This window comes from Melozone crissalis, unplaced genomic scaffold (genome assembly GCF_028551555.1).
Source record: "Melozone crissalis strain CALT ecotype California unplaced genomic scaffold, PUWL_Pcris_2 ptg000042l_1, whole genome shotgun sequence".
In the NCBI taxonomy this organism is placed as follows: domain Eukaryota; kingdom Metazoa; phylum Chordata; class Aves; order Passeriformes; family Passerellidae; genus Melozone; species Melozone crissalis.
This window is the reverse complement of record NW_026535820.1, coordinates 13,052,802-13,070,217: the sequence shown is the minus strand read 5'-3', so window position 1 is coordinate 13,070,217 and position 17,416 is coordinate 13,052,802. Positions and strand designations below refer to the sequence as shown.

General features: G+C 48.0%; 1 protein-coding gene and 1 long non-coding RNA gene across 5 annotated transcripts in view; one reads left to right on the top strand and one right to left on the bottom strand.

The window, feature by feature from the left end:
- NOL4 (nucleolar protein 4) overlaps positions 1–2,196 on the bottom strand; it is a 186,348-nt gene extending 184,152 nt beyond the window's left edge. For 2 of the 3 annotated variants that reach the window (XM_054284740.1, XM_054284741.1), the window contains exon 1: positions 1,704–2,196. In XM_054284740.1, coding sequence (XP_054140715.1) covers positions 1,704–1,970 — 267 coding nt within the window. In that variant the 5' untranslated portion in view covers positions 1,971–2,196. Of the gene's footprint in view, positions 1–793; positions 897–1,703 lie in introns of those variants that run through there. The other variant, XM_054284742.1, reaches the window with a different exon arrangement.
- Positions 1,824–7,638, top strand: LOC128942338 (uncharacterized). Of its 2 annotated transcripts, XR_008483616.1 has the most exons (4): positions 1,824–1,910; positions 2,359–3,291; positions 6,233–6,418; positions 6,674–7,638. It is a non-coding gene; the product is annotated as an uncharacterized LOC128942338 (long non-coding RNA). The 2 variants fall into 2 exon arrangements; XR_008483617.1 differs by lacking the exons at positions 6,233–6,418; positions 6,674–7,638 and adding an exon at positions 3,400–3,558.
- Positions 7,639–17,416: the final 9,778 nt, after the last annotated feature.

Genomic DNA, 17,416 nt, shown 5'->3' with positions numbered 1-17,416 from the left:
ACTGAATTTGCTTATAGTTTTGAACTCATAGAGAAAAAAATAGTCTTGGGAATAAACAATCTTGCCCACTGGCCCTTCAAAATAGTTATTTCAGTGAGCAGAAGAGATATTTAAAAATACTAAGCTAATTGGAGACTCCTGCTTTAGGCAACCTTTCTGTTTTAAATTGTATCTATGGTACTGTCTGGGCTCAGAGATGAGCAATCAATCTTGTAACACTAAAATAGAGATCTGCCAAATCATCTGAATCTACAGACAGACCTGAAACACTTCAGTGAATAAAAAACCATAGAGAAAGAAAAAACTGTCCAGAGCTTCTCTTTTACTTTAAATCTTCATATTGAAGATCTCCTTAAAATTAATTTCCCACTTCTGCCTCCTCAGAGCCACGACGGCGCTGATGACAAGGGGGCAAATAGAAGGCAGCCGCTGGGAATGCCCAGGTTTATGACTTCAGCAAGGCAAAGAGAGGCAGATTTCCCCGGCAGCCTACGTCACAACCCAGCCCAGAATACTTTCCAAGAAGCCCCCTTTGCTGCGCCACCCAGCAACCTTCCCGTTAGCTCTGGATAAGCTGCCACTCCAGGAAAAAAAAAAAAAAAAAAAAAAGAGAGAATATTGCTCATCCAAGCCAAATGCCCAGGCAGGAATATTTTTAATTGCCGGGTTTCCTTTCTCGGCTCCCCCTCCACACCCGCCCCACGCACAGACAAAAGAAGCTTAGCTTGCGTGACCCAGCGCATAAGAAGTAAGAATAATGATACATTAAGAGAGTTCAATAGGCAAAACCTACTTGCAACCAACAGTCCCCATCTTCTTAAATAGGAAAATCTGTCGCTCCTGCCACCACCAAGCATAATAGCTCTCCCGCTGTCAGACCTGCGCCGAGCCCGAAACGCCAGCGCCTGCCGGGGATGCCACGCTACCCTAGCGCATCGAACGGAGTGCTGAGGGACTCCTGCGACCCCGCAAAGTGTCACAAAACGCACCCTTCTCCCGGCCATGCGGAACCCCGTCCTCCCTTTGTTGAGCATCCTCTCTCTCCCTCCCGCCGCCCCTCGCTAGCGCAGCCGGCGCTCCACAGCCCAGCCGGGCACATTCGCGGCCGCTCGGCGGCGGCGTCAGGGCTGCGGGATAACAATAAGGGGGGGGAAAAAGGGATAAAAATCATACTAGCAACAAATAAATAAATAAATAAATAAAGCCCAGCAGAGATCCCGGGGAACCACCGCCCGGCGCCGCGCCTGGCTTTGTGCCAGGCAGGGTACCCCCGTGCGCCATCCATGCATCCATCCATCCATCCATCCATGCATCCATCCATCCATCAGCGGGGCCGCTGCCCGGGGCGCGGGCCCAGCACAATGGCCGGAGCGGCGGCGGCGGCGGGACAATAGCGCACCCCGAGCCCGCCGCAGCGGCCCGGGGGGGACGGGAGGGACGAGCAGGACGAGGAGGACGAGGAGGACGAGGAGGAGAACGACACCGACCCGGCGGGGCGCGTTGTGCGCACGATCGCTTTAAATAAAAGGACCCACAAAGACCTCGGCGGTGTATAATGTGACAGGCAAACGCAACATGGTGATGATGACTTGGGGGAAGAGGGAGGAAGGAGCCAACTGTGGCTGCGGCTCCCCCTGCGCCTCTCGCTCCCGGAGCGGGCTGCAGCGGCCGACATAGAACAAGGAAGACAATTCTCTACTAACCGTGGTTTTGACTGGCACGTACAGCACTTGCTTCCCTCCTCCAGCACCACCACTGACCTCGTCCGAGTTGCCGAGCTGGAAGCCTTTAGATTTGACCCAGAATTTGAATTTGGCATTATCCGTGGAGCTCGACTCGGAGCCGTTCAGGAGCTGGACGATCCGGTCGTATTTTTTACGGGTCACCGTCTTGGTTTTTCCTGAGTCCCCGTAAGTCCTGAGACACCAGTCCTGAAACTGGCGGTACATGTCCCGGTCGCTGCTCTCCATAATCTCCTAACACACACACGCACACATGCACACGCCGGGGCGCACACACACACACACGGACACGCACACAGACACGGGCAGACACACGGACACGCACACGCCGCCCCGAAGCGGGCCGGGGTACGGGGCCGGGCCGCCCCGCCGCACTTTGCACCTGTTCACCCAGCGCTCATGAAAAATGCATCCACCTCCGAGCCGGAGCGAAGGAGGTCCCGGTGCAGGCAGATCCCAGCGGATTTTTTTTTTTTTTTTTTTTTTTTTTTTTTTGTTGTGGTGGTGGTGGTGGCTCGGGGGGGGTGGGGGTCGGGAGCGGGATGGGTGGGGGGGGCAGCAATCAATTCAATAGTGTGGCAATGTTCTCCTTCATTATTTTTTTTTTTTTTCACAGGAGGCAAAACGGATCTGGTGGAGGTTCCTCTTATCCTTCCACTGTACGTGATCAGTCTCTTTAATAATTGTGCAAGGCAGGACTATCCCACTGGCTCCAGCAGCAGCGCCTTACCCACAGAGGGTTCGGTTGGATAAATAATTAAAATCCCATCCCTCGGCTTACCGAAGGAAAAAGAAAATATTGACTCGGATCCTTCTTCTTTTCCATACATCAACTGCACCCGGATTCAACCTGGATAGTGCAGGTGAAGAGGAGGAAAAAAAAAAAAAAAAAAAGAACGGAAAGAAGAGAAAAAGCCCACCCTAGTCCGCCCCGGCAGCCCTCGGCTGTCTTCTCCGAAGGCTTTCTGAGCTTTCTGTCTCTGTCCTGGCGGGCTGTGCCTCTCCCCAAAGCCGCCTCGCCGCGCAGGATGGAAGAAGCACTGAAGGGCACACTGGTCTCTTTGCTCCCCCTTTATTCCAAGGCTGGGCGGCTTTGCTTCAGATATCCCCGCTCCGGGCATGAAGGTACTGGAAAGAAAGAAAGTTCTTACCTGCTATTTTCTAAGCCTAATGCATCCGATCCGCGTTTAAAGTACATAATTTTTAATTTTTAAAAAATGGTCTGTGAAAATTTCACTTCCTCATATTGAGTCCCATTGAATTTTCATATGCCCTTTCAGGAATTTTCCTCTGTTTATTTACATAGCGATCCCAGCCGATGGAAGGAAAAAAAAAAAAAAAAAGAAGAAAGAAAGAAAGAAAACCCATATATATGAAACAGGCTTGGATATTGGACCAGAGGAGAGATCAGTCCCAGGAGGATGTTGGTACAGGAAAGGAGGCGGCTCTCGTTGCTCTGCCAGTGTAATGATGGTGCTCACACATGTAGGACTCCTCGGGTGCGGGGTATCCTTTGGTCTCTGGGCTAAACTGGCTACAAGGCATTCAAGTAAGTTTGCGTGCGGATGCTAAGCATAAACCCCCTTTTTGTAAAGGCTGGAAGAAGAAGAAGAAAAAAAATCCTGATTATTTTTTTTTCCCCCTCCCTTTGCCACAGCTTCAGTTCACGCCGGAGATCTCCGCGCTCCCCCGGTCTCCCCCGCCGCGTCAGGCAGGACACCCCCTCCGCGGGGGGGGAAAAAGGCTCCGCCGCGCCGATTCCTCTCGTCGCCTCTCCGCGGCCGCGCCCGCCCGCGCCTCCGCCATCCAGCGCCGGGCTCCGCGCCCCCGCTCCGCAGCCGTGCGGCACCTCCGCGCCTGGGGCACGACCCGGGCCCGCGCCGCCCGCGGGGTGCGCTCCGGGGCCGCCGCTGCGCCGCGCCGCGCTCGGCTGGGCTGGGCTGCGCCGCTCGGCTGGGCTGCGCTCCGCGCCGGGCTGGCGGCGGCGGCGGCGGCGGCGCACCGGGCCGGGCCCAGCGCCGCTCCGCGCCCCCCCCCCGCGCCCTGATTGGCCGCCGGGACAAAAGTTTCTGTGGCGACGGCGGCGCGGCGCGGTGACGGGCAGCGCTGTCCCATGTCGGGATGCTCCCGCCTCCGCGGGCGCGGCGGGGCGCGGGGGACGGCGCGCACCCGGCCCGGGCCGGCGGGGGGTGTGGGGGATGCGGCGGGGGAGAGAGAGGCGAGGGCAGCGTTTCCATGGCGATGTCTCCGGGCGCAGCCCCCCGCCTCCCCGCGCGCAGACGGAGCGAGGGGATCAGCTGACACTTCATTAGCTGAGGACCTAATTATTGCTTATTGGAGCAAGAAACGCGCGCAGGGCCGTGGCGGAGGGCCGGCGGCCTCCGCGCCTCCGGCGGACATCCCCTCCGCCACCCCGCCCGAGCTGCCGGCGGAGCGGAGGAGGAGCCGGCGGTAGCGCGCACTTTGCGCCGCACCGGCCGGCGGGGCCGCGGCGGGCCCGGTGCGATCCCTGCGGGACACGTGGCCGCCGCTGGGCTGGGCTTTCCCCGGGAAACGGAGAGCGAAGCCTCTCCGCCGGGCGGGGGCCGGGCCGCGGGGAGGCGGCGGAGGGGCCGCGCTCCCGTGGGGCTCCCCCTGCAGCGCTCCCCGCATCTCCCGGTGTCCCCGGGACCGGGCGCGCAGGCGGCTCCGGGGAGCGCAGTCGCGCCTTCGGCCCCGCTCGGCCGGCCGTGCCCGCGGCATCGCACCCCGCGCTGTCGCACCCCGCGCTGCGGCGGCAGCGAGCGCTGCCGCCCCGGGTCGCCGCTTGGTGGGCGGGAGGGGAGCCCAAAATCCACCGCAACCCAAACGCGTGCAGCTTTGGGCTCAGGGCGCTGAAATGAAGAGGGCTGCGGGGTTCCTGTGCTGTGCCTCGGGTTTCTTCTGCAGAAATTCCACCTGTGTCTGGGTATCCAGTCTCTCGGGGCCTGGAAGGGCCCAGTGGAAAGGCAGCTGTGTGTTTTTCCTGCCCAGATCTAGGCCGTAGCGAGCACCTTAGTTCACTCTCTTGTGTCCTGCAGAAAAAGGCAGTCATGGGCTGTCGTGCTGTTTACACCGAGCCTGGATTTCTAGTGCAAAATCCGAAGGTGCTAAGAGAACCAGGAGAAGCCCTGCCTCACACACCCCAGCCAGGACATGCTCGTCCATTGGGCTGTGCATGGGCACCTTAACCTGGCCTGCATCTCCCCAGCTAACCCAGCTCAAACAAACCTGTCCTCTTCTCTGTCCCACTCTTTCTTTTCCCCTCTTTCCCCTCTTCCCCCAGTCCTATGTTTGCTTTTCTGCTTTCTGTCTGGAAGCCCCACCTCAGACACAGGCAAAGCTGGGACAAGACTATTGTTTAAAAGCAGCACTCTGAAGGATGTTTGTGTTGCCAAAACCTTTCCTGCTATCTGTAAAATCTGAGAGGACAAGCTGGCACAATGGGCAGAGAAAAGTAGGACTTAGAGATAACCCAAGGAGGCTTGAGAGTTTTTGTTGGCCACAGGGCTCGTAAATTATCTTGGCAGCCCCATTTTAGTGTTAGAGGAGCACGGGACTCCCGTCCATCACAGGATGTAGAGGCGAGGCAGTAACAAAGGAACTGCTGTGCAGAAGGGGAGCAAGGGGAACCTCGATGAACTCTTACCCAGCAGGCTTTACGAGATGTAATATTGCTTTAATGTGCCATTAGATCTACATTTAGAAAAAGGGTCGTAACATGGATTGGGCTGCACTGCTAAACAATTCTGTCAGATAATTGTTCTCAACCCAGCCTCCTGCTGAGGGTCTCAGTAACTTCCGTATCACACTGGTACTGTGCTGTGACTGAATCCAAAGTACGCACACAAAGCAAAGGGGATAAAGGAAGATGTGACAGAGCCAGGAGTGACGATCCAGACTGTTATAGCATGGATGAGTAAAATGCCTGAAATAAGCAGGCATGGTTTAGTAGATCAGAAATAATTCCATATCCAGGAGTATCACTTTGGATCCTGTAAAGAGCCCTGTGCCTTCTCAGAAGAGACACATTCCTAAATTCAGTCAGGCTTGGACCATGCCTTAAAGACCCTGGAAATATTATTTATTTTTTCAAACTGTTTCAAGGCAGGAAAAAGAATCACAGAATTCCAGAATGGTTTGGAAGGAATCTAAATGATCTTAACAATCATCTGCCATGGGCAGGGACCCCTTCCACTAGACCAAGTTACTCAGAACCCCATCCAACCTGGCCTTGAACACCTCCAGATAGCACTCTGGGCAACCTGCTCCAGTACATCGCCACCTTTACAGTTTACAGTCCAGAACTTCCTTCTCATATCGAATCTAAGTCTTCATCTTAAGGCCTTTCTCCCTTGTCCTACCACTACATGCCCTTGTGAAACAAACATGGGGGTAAAGCACCTGTGGGGATGGAGAGTAGAAACTCAAGTAATATTAAACGTGGCTGGATTTCTTTCTCTGTTTTACAGTTAAGATTTTTGATTCGTGTTGTTGGAAGATATGGATGTTTCATGACTGCTTCCAGTAATCACTTGGCCAGAAGTCCTAGGAGCATCCTGGAACACCACCCACCCTGCCAGACAATGGATCAGCACAGGATACAAAACTTATTCCTACCCTAAAGAATTGGTGATCTAAAAACGGGCAATTACATGGTACATGGCTTCTCTTTCATATAAATATACGTTGTAGAGTGTATTTGCACAACCTATACTCATTACATATATATAATGTGTATGTGTATAGTAACTTCAACAGAATTTATACGGTGAATTTAGAGTGCAGATTTTTAATCTCCCATTTTAAGAACTTCTGATACTCTGAAAGTAGTACTATCAGGTTATATTTAAGTAAGAAAAACTACCTGGGGTTAAGTTCACTGTCTGCTTTGTGGTGGGTTTTTGTTTCAGAATTAACAGAGTTTAATTACACAGTCTGGAATCTCCTTGCAATGAAAAGTGCTTGCACAGATCATCCTCCTGTCAAGAGTTGTAATGACAACCTGTTATTCAGCTGAAATTGAAACTCCTGTGGCATCCTTGAGTAGAGGGACTGTGTTGGTCCTTCAGTGCCATGGACTGAGGCTGTTCTGTGCTCTGCATTTGCAGAACTCACTTGCCTCTGCCAGAAAATGAAAGTTTCTCTCCTCTGGTGTGGAGACACCACGTCCGTGCCTTGCTGGCTTGATTGCTCTGCAGCCAGCCTGAAACAATACACCACCAACAGATGTGTGAACATTTCCATTCAGTGGAATGAAGTGCTAGCTGCAAAACAGAGTTTTGGCTATTTGAATTGCCTCATGTGCATCAAGCTGTGAAAGAGGTTTAAAGTAAATCATGAATATCATAAATACTGTATTTTTTGAATTATCAGCTCTAACAAGTCCACTGGCACTAGAAAGTGAAGACAGGCAGAATGGGGCCTGATGTCTCTCATTGGAGTTACCAGGGTTTCTAGATGATATTACAATCTTGCAGTGACGTGGAACTGAGTCCACAGAAAAAGCGGAGAGATATTTTCAAGTTTTTTAAACTTGCTGCAAAATAGAGAGTAGGTTTTTGGCTTAAATCTGTCATCTGACTTCTACCAAAGAGAATTGTTTGGAAAACATGCACCATATTTCAGCACAGTGCTTGATATGGCATTACTGGATGGCTAAGGGTACACTTTGAGGATGTGAATTTCCTGCCTCTTGGGTTTTTTGTTCATTGACATAGCGAGAAAAAATTATTTTGACACTTCTGTCTTGTCATGTCCATGAGTTACGTTGGAAAGCCCCTTTCTGTGCAGACTGAAAATCATCCATGCTGAACTGACAGAAGATGTGCTGAGGAATAAAGAAACTGCAGCTCCAAATGGTTTGCTTTAAACTACATACCTGGTGGTGCTTTTCCTCTCTTCTGGAGAGAATTTCAGTGGAAGTGTCCTGTTGTGTCCTTTACAGCCCAGTGATGGCAGCAACAATGAGCACTGCAAGCCCTAATGCTTGTGCAGGTAGAAGTCAGTGTTCACACACTGCATGGGCTTGACTCTGCTCTCCTCCTTTGGTCTCACATACCTGACAGACTCTCCTGAGTGGTTCAATAATCAGTCACCTGATTGCATTTGGGGAGGTAGGACTCTGCTGTGACACATCTTCCCTGAGGAGAAAATAGTCCCCATTCCACTTAGTGATATTACTGGCAAAGGACCACTCTAGAAAGGTATCCTTGATGGCAATTCCAAGGTATTTGCTGCTTAGGAGAAACTACAGGTAGTCAGAAACTACAGGTAGTACTACTTGGTAGCACTAATGTATGAAAACTTCAAACGGAGGGAGTTTGTCTAGGTTTTGATTTATCTACTGAATGAGCTATCATGGAGCAAACCCTAAACTATTAATTGCTGTTCACATTTTTTTTTTCTACAAATTGTTCCCAGTTCCAATATTCTTCTCTATTTTTCTTAGGTTACTGCTGATTTTGGAAAATTAAGATGAGGTAGGCCGAAGCAATGACTCAGAGATGGCTTATAAGAACCTACTTGCTAAATATTTGGGGGAAAGAGGCTGTATGTTTCTAGGTTTATAAAGGAATGTGAGAATGAATTCATGAAATGTGGGAATAGTGTCAACCAGTGTTCTGGTTAGGATCTTTTCACATGGAGTGATGTTGATGATGCCAATGAGAATTATGCTGGGATATATTCTGTCTTTATTTTTTAACAATCTTCTTTGGCGACATTCGGGATCCCTTGAGAAAATGCTCAAACTCACTTCCCCTTCATGCAGTTAGAAAACTCCAGACTTGGCTTCATTCTACAAAGCTGCTTTGCTTTAAGTAGCAGTTCTGCAAAACATAACTTCACATATTTCTTTTACTCTATGCTTTATTACTGAGAATATTTGCATGAAAACAGGGTCTTTGTTTAAAAGTTCCTGCTTCTTATTCATCACAGCTCGTTGAGTTGGAAGCAATTACGGTGCCCTGTACAGAAAGCTCCGATCCCTTCAGAACAGAAAAATATAAGCAGGAATTGACAAACTTTAAGAATATAAGCTCTTGTTTTCATGAAAATTTCTTCATTTCCTTGGTAATAAAAAAGGAAAAGGGAGTAAATATGTGGCACACTATGAAAAAAAAAAAAGAAAAGAGAATGTTTCAAATGTCTTAATGTTTGTATATGGGCACTGAAAATTTTTTATTGTTATAGTGACACATTCAACCTTGCTTGTTCTCATGCTAAAGAAGGTGTGCACAAAGGTGGGTTTTTGGTTTGTTTGGGTTTTTTTGTGTGTGTGTGTATAGTATTTTTTATTCTTTCTACAGGTAATGTATCTTTCTCAGCTAAGGCAAAACTAATATAAACCAGCTACTAGAATACCACCCAGTGCGTTGTCTAAACCAAGCCAGGACTAATAAGGTAGTGCTGTAAATGCTAGCAGTCTATCTCTGTTAGTGTTCTCGACTTCATTGCCATGGAGGGAGATGTGATAATTGGAAAATGTTCCAGAAAGTTTCAGATATGGCTCCACAGCCATTGTGTCAGGCACTACCAGACAAAGTCAGCACTGGAACAGAGAGTGCTTAACCAGCTGCCATCGTCCTGCTTACAACAGGATGGAAACTAGGGAGGAAGCAAAAATGAAGAGAATTCCTTAATCTGAAATATTTAGCAAAATGCAACATTAATCTCTCACTGGTATAAAATACAAATTTTACTTTTGCATTTGATCCATACATTTGCATCAGCAGCGTGGGGTCCTCCTGACTTCACAACATTATAGACAATGATAACAAAAGACCAAACCAGAGGAAAAGAAATTACTGTTGTGTCTCATTGTAGATATTCCTTCCTTCACTGTTTGCACAGAATCACAGAACCACAAAATAAACTGAGTTAGAAGGGAGACACAAGGATCATTGAGTCCAACTCCCTGCACAGCACCATGCCCAAGAGTCATACCACATGCCTGAGAGCAATGTCCAAACACTTTTTGAACTCAGCCAGCCCTGCTGCTTTGACCACTTCCCTGGGGAGCCTGTTCCAGTGCCCAACCATCGTCTGGGTGAAGAACTTTTTCTAATATTGTTCTGACACAACTTCAGGCCATTCCCTTGAGTCCTGTCACTGGTCACCATAGAGAAGAGATCAGTGTCGGCCCTTCCTCTCACAAGGAAGTTGTAGACTGTGATGAAGTCTCCCCTCAGTCTCCTCCGGGCTGAACAGACCAAGTGACCTCACCCACTCCTCATACAGCTTCCCCTCTAGGCCCTTCATCATCTTTGTTGCCTCCTTTGGATGCTGTCTAATGGTTTAATGTCTTTCTTATATTGCAGTGCCCAAAACTACACCAAACATTCAAGGCGAGGCCAGCCCAGAGCAGAGCAGAGCAGGACAATCCCCTCCCTTGCCTGGCTGTGATGCTCCCCAGCACAAGGTTGGCCCTCCTGGCTGCCAGGGCACTGCTGACTCAGGTTCAGGACCCCAGGACCCCCAGGTCTTTGACCATGGCATGGATTTCCAGCATCTCATTCCCCATCTGTGCATACATCCAGAGTTGTCCCCTTCCAGGTGCTGAAAACAGCACTCACCTGTTGCAGAATGGTCTGTTTGTCGGGTATGCGCCATGTGTCGGGTGCAGGGAAAACTTGGGGCTCAATATGAGCCATCAGCAAGTTACGTTTATTGAAGAGAGGATCAGACACTTATACAGCAAGTAATAAGCTTATGAATATTCTGTAAGCCAAGCGATCTATTGGTTAAACTATACCATCAACTCTTCCTCATTCTTTTGGGCCTACATTCCCTATTTCCCACATCTCTCTGTCTACTTGTTATCATACCCAGCTAGGCCCAAGGACACACTGTCTTGCAGGTGCAGGACTTGGAATTAGCCACGGCCTTGTACTTTTCCAGTCTCTAGTCAGCTAAAATCCCAACACTCACCCTTTTTGAACTTCATATGATTAGTGTTTGCTCAGTCCTCTGATTTGTTGAGGCATCTCTCCGGGGCCTCCCTGCCTTTGAGGCAGCAGCTCCTCCCAGTTTTGTATGATCTGTGAACTTGTTCAGTATCCCTTCCAGTCCTGTGTCCGAGTGATTGATGAACATGTTGAAAAGCACAGGGCCAGGAATGGAGCTTTGTGGAACCCCACAAGTGACAGGTCACCAGTCTGATGTCCCCCCTCACTATAAGCCTTTGTGCCTGACCCATGAGCCAGTTGTTCACCCCTCAGATCATGTGCTTGTTTATCCAGCTGTGTGCTGGATGTTTCATCCTGAAGGATACAGGGAGAGACAGTATGGAAAGCTCTCCTAAAGTCCGAAAAGGTTACATCAACTGGCTTCCCTTCATCAACCATGTGTGTTACATTGATGAAAAAGGGAAATCAGGTTTAATAAGCAGGACTTTCTCGTGACTGTGACCAATGACTGCATTGTCTTTCAGGTGTTTATCAATACCTCCCAGAATAATCTCCATAGCTTTGCCAGGCACTGAAGGGAGACTGACAGGCTTGTATTTCCAGCATCCTCCCTCTTACCCTTCTTGAAAACTGGGACAAGATTTGCCATATTCCTGTCAGCTGGGGACCTTTCCAGATTCCTGAGACTTCTTAGAAATCATTGAGAGAGGTTCTGAGATGGCCATCGTCCAGCTCTTTGAGAATTCTTGGGTGAGCACCATCAAGCCCCATAGATTTGTAGGGATCAGCTGGAGAAGCAGATCCCACACAATTTCAGCATCAGCTGGGAGTTGATCATTCACAGAGTCATGGTCCTCCAGCTCAGAGCACTGAGACCCCCTTGGTCTGACATCTGTGTTGAAGACAGAGGCAAAGGATTTGTTAAACACCTCTGCCTTGTTCAGGTCTCTGTTTGTGAGGTGACCATTTTCATCCTCTAATGGGACAATGTTATTTCTACTGCCTCCTGCCATTTATATTTGAAAAAAACTCTTTTTATTTTTTCCCCCTTTTCTGGAAGCTTCAACTCCAGCTGAACTTGGATCACACAAATTTTCTCCCTACAGGGGCAAACAGAATCTCTGTATTCTTTCCGTGCCAATTAACCTTTCTTCCACTGGGCATACACCTTCCTTTTTAACCTTATTTCCAAAAGAAGAATCCAGTTCAGCCAAGCTGGCCTTTTGCCTCGCCTGCTTGACTTGTGACATTTGGGAATTGCCTTCTCCTGTGCCCTTAGGAGGTGATGTTTAAAAAGTGACCAGCACTGATGGACACCAGCACCTGCAAAAATGTTTTCCCAGGGAGCTACACTTGCTAATTTTCTGAGTAGGCTGAAGTGTTCTCTCCTCATGTCCAGAGCTGAGGTTTTGCTGGCACTCTTCCTCCTGTTGACAGAGATTTTAAAATTGATCTCTTTGTGGTGGCTGTGGCCAAGACAGCTGCCAATCTCCTCTTCACTCATGAGATCCCCAATGTTGACAAGAAGCAGATCAAGGAGGGCACCTTTCTCAGTTGGCTCCCTTAGGACCTGTTCCACAAAGTTGTCATCCAGGTTATTTAGGAATCCTCTGGCCTGTGTTGTACCTGCTGTGCAATGGTCCCACTTGATTTCTGGCAAGTTGAAGTCCCCCTTGAGGACAGGGGCAGTTGACTTGGAAGTGTCCCTTAGTTCCTCATAAAATAATTTGTTGGCATCATTGTCCTGGCGAGGAAGTCTATAGTAGACTCCCACAATGACATCCACATTACTTTTTTGTCCCTTTATCCTTATCCGAGGCTCTCAACTGCACCTTTGCCAACTGCAAGCTCCACACATTCTAACCCTTCTGTTACATACAGTGCCACCAGGTCCTTAACCCAACTGATGTTGTTTCACAGGTGAAATTTGCTCAAAGCACCTAACATTTTTTGTCACTGCAGTTTTACTATGAGGTAGCTATGCTCTTTAAGTGAGAACACCGTGCACATTTTGAGGTTATATGGCAGGGTCCTAGAATGGTCATTAGAAAAGTGCCCTTTCATAAATTGTGTTATGGTAGCTTCTGACTTGGTAATATTTAGGCACTGATTCAATGTTCTCTATAAATTTATCCTCAAAACACCAAATTAGTGTTGTTAGTATAAACCTTAAGCAGCAGAACAGTATAAATGGTATCTGCCCTCACATGACTGTTCCCTGCTGCCCAAAGGCAGCTTATTACTGGAGCACACACTCCTTACTCCTCTCTGTTCCTGCTAAACTGCTGAATAATTTTTACTCAGTATAACCCCATCCTGAATAACAACAAGAAAAGAAAGATCATTAATGTTAAAAAGTGAACACAAACATCCAAATTGCTTAAATAATTCCCATGGCAACTGGGAACTTAAAAACAGAAGTGGACTGCAGATCTCCATGACCTTCAAGAACACCTAGTTCCAGCCCCTCTGCCATGGTCAAGGACACCTTCCACTAGACCAGGTTGCTCAAAGCCCCATGCAACCTGGCCTTGAACATCCCTATCAATGGAATATCCACAACTTCTCTGGGCAACCTTTTCCAGTGTCTCACTGAAGAATTTCTTCCTAAAATCTGATCTAAACTTGCCCTCTTTCAGTTTAATGCCATTCCCCTTTGTCTGTTGCTACATGCCCTGGTAAAAGGTCCCTCTCCTGTGCTCTTGTAGCCCCTCTTTAGGTACAGAAAGGCTGCTCCAAGGTCACTCCAGAACCTTCCTTTCTCCTGGCTGAACAACCCCAGCTGTCTCAGACTGTCCTCGTAGGAGAGCTGCTCCACCCCTCTGATCATCTTCCTGTGGAACAATGTCAAATGCTTTGCACAAGTCCAGGTAGATGACATCACCAATTTACATGAAGTAAAATTGGTCCAGACCTAAGAAGAAGTTTTGGGTTGGCTTGTAGGATTCTTCCGGGTGGCTGGCTTGGTTTGTTTGTTGGTCTGCTAGTCTCCATGTGCTCTGTCTGGCTGGGTTATCCCTCAGGAGTGAGGAGAGGATCCCTGAACAAGGATGGTCCCTGCCAACAGTAGAGCAGTGAGACACTGCCACAAGTTAGGTAGAGAATTTTGGGGCATTATATGTAGAAATGCCCAGCACAGGGAGCCAGTGATAGTCATCATTGTGTCCTGCAAACCTCCCAGCCTGGGAGTGCAGGCCTGGAGTGGACGTCTCCACAGGTCCCACCTCCTGTAAGTACCTTGTACATTTTAGTAAAGGATGGTCTACAAAACAGCTGTTCTATATTTCCCACCCACTCTAGGGCTCTCCCAACCCTTTTTGCCAATGTGGAAACATGCAGAAAGAAATAGAAGTCTGCAATAGTTTTCAACAACAGGGATTTAGCTGTAGTTCTAGTTTCTAACTGGCTGTGCCCTTCCACAAGCTATGCAACAAGGAGACACTAAGATGACAGCACTCAGGAATTATACAAAGTATGAGCCAAGGATTTCCCTGTGTCCCTCTGGAGATCTGCCAGAATCCCAGCATTTATCCATACCCACACCTTGTGAGTCATTTGCTGACAGAAGCAGGTTGAGTTAGACCTCAGAGTGCCAGTGAGTTTCCTTAACTCCAGAGCAAAGGCCACAATCAGTCTTAGGACAGTGAGGTTTTAGATCAGGAGGAGCCAGGTGTCACCATGACCATTCTGCCCCTTTGATACAGCCCCTCACTCTGAGCGGAGATATGGAAGGAAAGGTAGAGATGGAGCACAAGTCAGCACAAATGCTTATTTTATTTCATTTCACTCCTTTTAAGTAGTGGTATTTCTCCACCTGTTGTCCCCAGCCATTTAATGACCACTCTCTAGTACACAAAGCAATGCAGAAATGGTTTTAACAAATATTATCCTAGTGCTTTATCTTCTGGATGCTTAAAAGTCTCCAAGGTACTTCTGAGACTCATCCACTGCTTCTAAAACCTGAGGGATTCACCCGAACCAGCATGTTCTCATATGTAATTAAGATTTCTCTCTTTCCAAGAGGGAAAGACCATTTAAAAAAAAAAAAAAACCAAAAAAAAAAAAAAACCAAAAAACCCAAGCAGCCCATTGTATAATGTTTCAAGGCTCTGGAACAGAAAAAAATGCTTAATGTGAAGGCTGGCAGGAATATTTCTATTTATGACCACTAGCCCATAGAGAACAATGCTGCCTTAGCAAAGTCCTCACTCTGTTTAACATATACTGAACTTGGCAGTGTTAAGCTATATATATTTTCATAGATTTCTGATTGAACTTTGGATAATGGTTCTTATGAAAGAATGTAACACTGGAGGTCTTTGTACTTCCCACAGCTATTTTTCAAGCCAGAGTTGTGCTTTGTTTTCTGAAATTGATATCCTCATTCAAACAAATATGTGATAAAAAATGTGTTCATGTGTGAAAAAGCCATATGCAGTGTTGAAATTCCGGCCAACTTGTTATACAGATACTACATGCTGGAGAAATGATGACTCAGTAGGGGAATTTTGCTCTTCCCATAACATGCTCCACTTCATAAGCAACACCTTGCCCTCACTTCTCTTACTGCTGCCAGGGACTGGGGAGGTAGAGATGTGCATGGACATTGGCAGGGTACTTAAAAAGATATTCTGCTGTTTCCACTGTGGGTTTGGTTTCGTTATAAAAGGGATATATAAAAATATATATGTTCTCTCTGTGAGATCAAGTACAGCCATGGTGCGTCCCAGGCTCTGATGGGAAGGAAGAGGCATTTCAGCCTTGGCCTCCAAATTTGCATGACTCTCTGCTCTACAATCACCTACTGTGTTGTGTTTAGCACAGGCAGAAAGTTACCTGTTGGTGTGTTACTGACCTTCTACTTCACACATTCATTTTGGTAATTAGTCAGAGGAAACAGAAAAAGGACAGAGGCTGAAACTTGTTCATCATACATAAGGCAATGCTGGCTGGCCCAGTTTTTCACCTTGATTTTCTCTATCATTTGTATTTGCACATCTGGATTTGTGAAAGAGGTGATTCTAGCCCATCCCTTGCTACAGACCTCAGGGAATTAACTGAAACACAGTCAGTGTGTCTGTATCCTGGGAAAACAGGGGAGGGGAGGGGAGGGGAGGGGAGGGGAGGGGAGGGGAGGGGAGGGGAGGGGAGGGGAGGGGAGGGGGTAAAAAGAAAGAGAGAGAGAGAGAGAGGGAGAGAGGGAGGGAGGGAGGGAGGGAGGGAAGGAAGGAAGGCAGGCAGGAAGGAAGGAAGGAAGGAAGGAAGGAAGGAAGGAAGGAAGGAAGGAAGGAAGGAAGGAAGGAAGGAAGGAAGTAGAAGAAGTAATGGTGAATAATTTGGCAGAGAAAGAAGTAATGGTGAATATTTTGGCAAGGGTAAATTTTCATTCCAAGGTTGTGAGCCAAAGGGTCAGTGCTCTGTAGCTGCTGCAGGATTTCTCAGGGAAGCTGTGTTGCCTCTGTATGGGCAGAGGTGCAGTGGCCACTGAAGTAGTGTTTGCTTCTGCAGTTCACCATAAGGGACTGGTGGCCTACAGAGAGAGGTTCAGAGAAGGGTGACAAGAGGGGAAGCTTTGTCTTTCAATGAAATGCTTAAGTACATCAATCTATTTAACTTAACAGAGACAAGGTTAAGGGGAGAGTTGGATATAATTTATAAATTTCCTGTCTTCCTGTAGAGATAGGCCAGAAGAGTAGAAATTTGATAATATATGGCATTTTGGTCAAGTGGAAAAATGCCTGACAGGAACCAGTGAAATTTGAAACTAGACACATTTTAGCATGGAAGGAAATTAATTATTAGAACAATTTACCAATGATTGAAATGGATTCTCCATCATTAGGCATTTTGAAGTTGGAAATGATTGATTTTCTCAGAGAAATTGTTCATCTTGTTCCTATAGGAGTTAACTCAAGAAAAACCTGTATCCTGTATAATACAGGGGAAACATATGATCCCAAATAATCTTTTAAGCTTTGGGGTCTATAAGCTTGCACCAAATAGCTAATGCACAGCTGCCTATGTCCCGTGTTCTCCTACTGTAACTTGTAAGTATGATTCAAACATTTTTCCCTTTGTTTACATTTGCTTGGGAAGGACTATAGCATAAACTGATGCTCTTGGGGGGAATATTTTGTCTGCCATATGGATTCAGAGGTTCTAAGGCTGGGGAGCCACTGATCATTTGACTTGAGTAGCTCCAGCACAGAGCATCATATTTCACCCCACCATGCCTCCAGTTCTTGGGGAGCTGGTGTCTCATTGATGACACAGAGCTGAGTGAGTGGCTGATACACCTGAAGGATGTGTTGCTGTTCAGCAGGACCTCGATTGGCTGGAATTTTTGGCAGAGAGAAACCTTATGAAATTCAACAAGGGCAAGTGCAGGGTCCTGCCCCTGGGGAGGAATAACCCCAAGTACCAGCACAGGCTGGGGGCTGACATCCTAGAGAGCAGCTCTGTGGAGAAGCACCTGGGGGTCTTGGGGTTGGCCATGAGCCAGCAGTGCTTTGCAGCCAGAAGGGCCAATGGAATGCTGGGGTGCACCAGGAGGAGTGTGGCCAGCAGGTTGAGGGAGGTGACCGTCCCCCTCTAGTCAGCCCTGGTGAGGCCACATCTGGAGTGCTGTGGAGACAGGGTCCAGTGAGGGTCACAAAGATGATTTGGGGTCTGGAGCATCTCTCTTACCAGGAGAAATGTGGGAGCTGGGCCTGTTTAGTCTAGAGAAGACTGAGAGGGGATCTCATG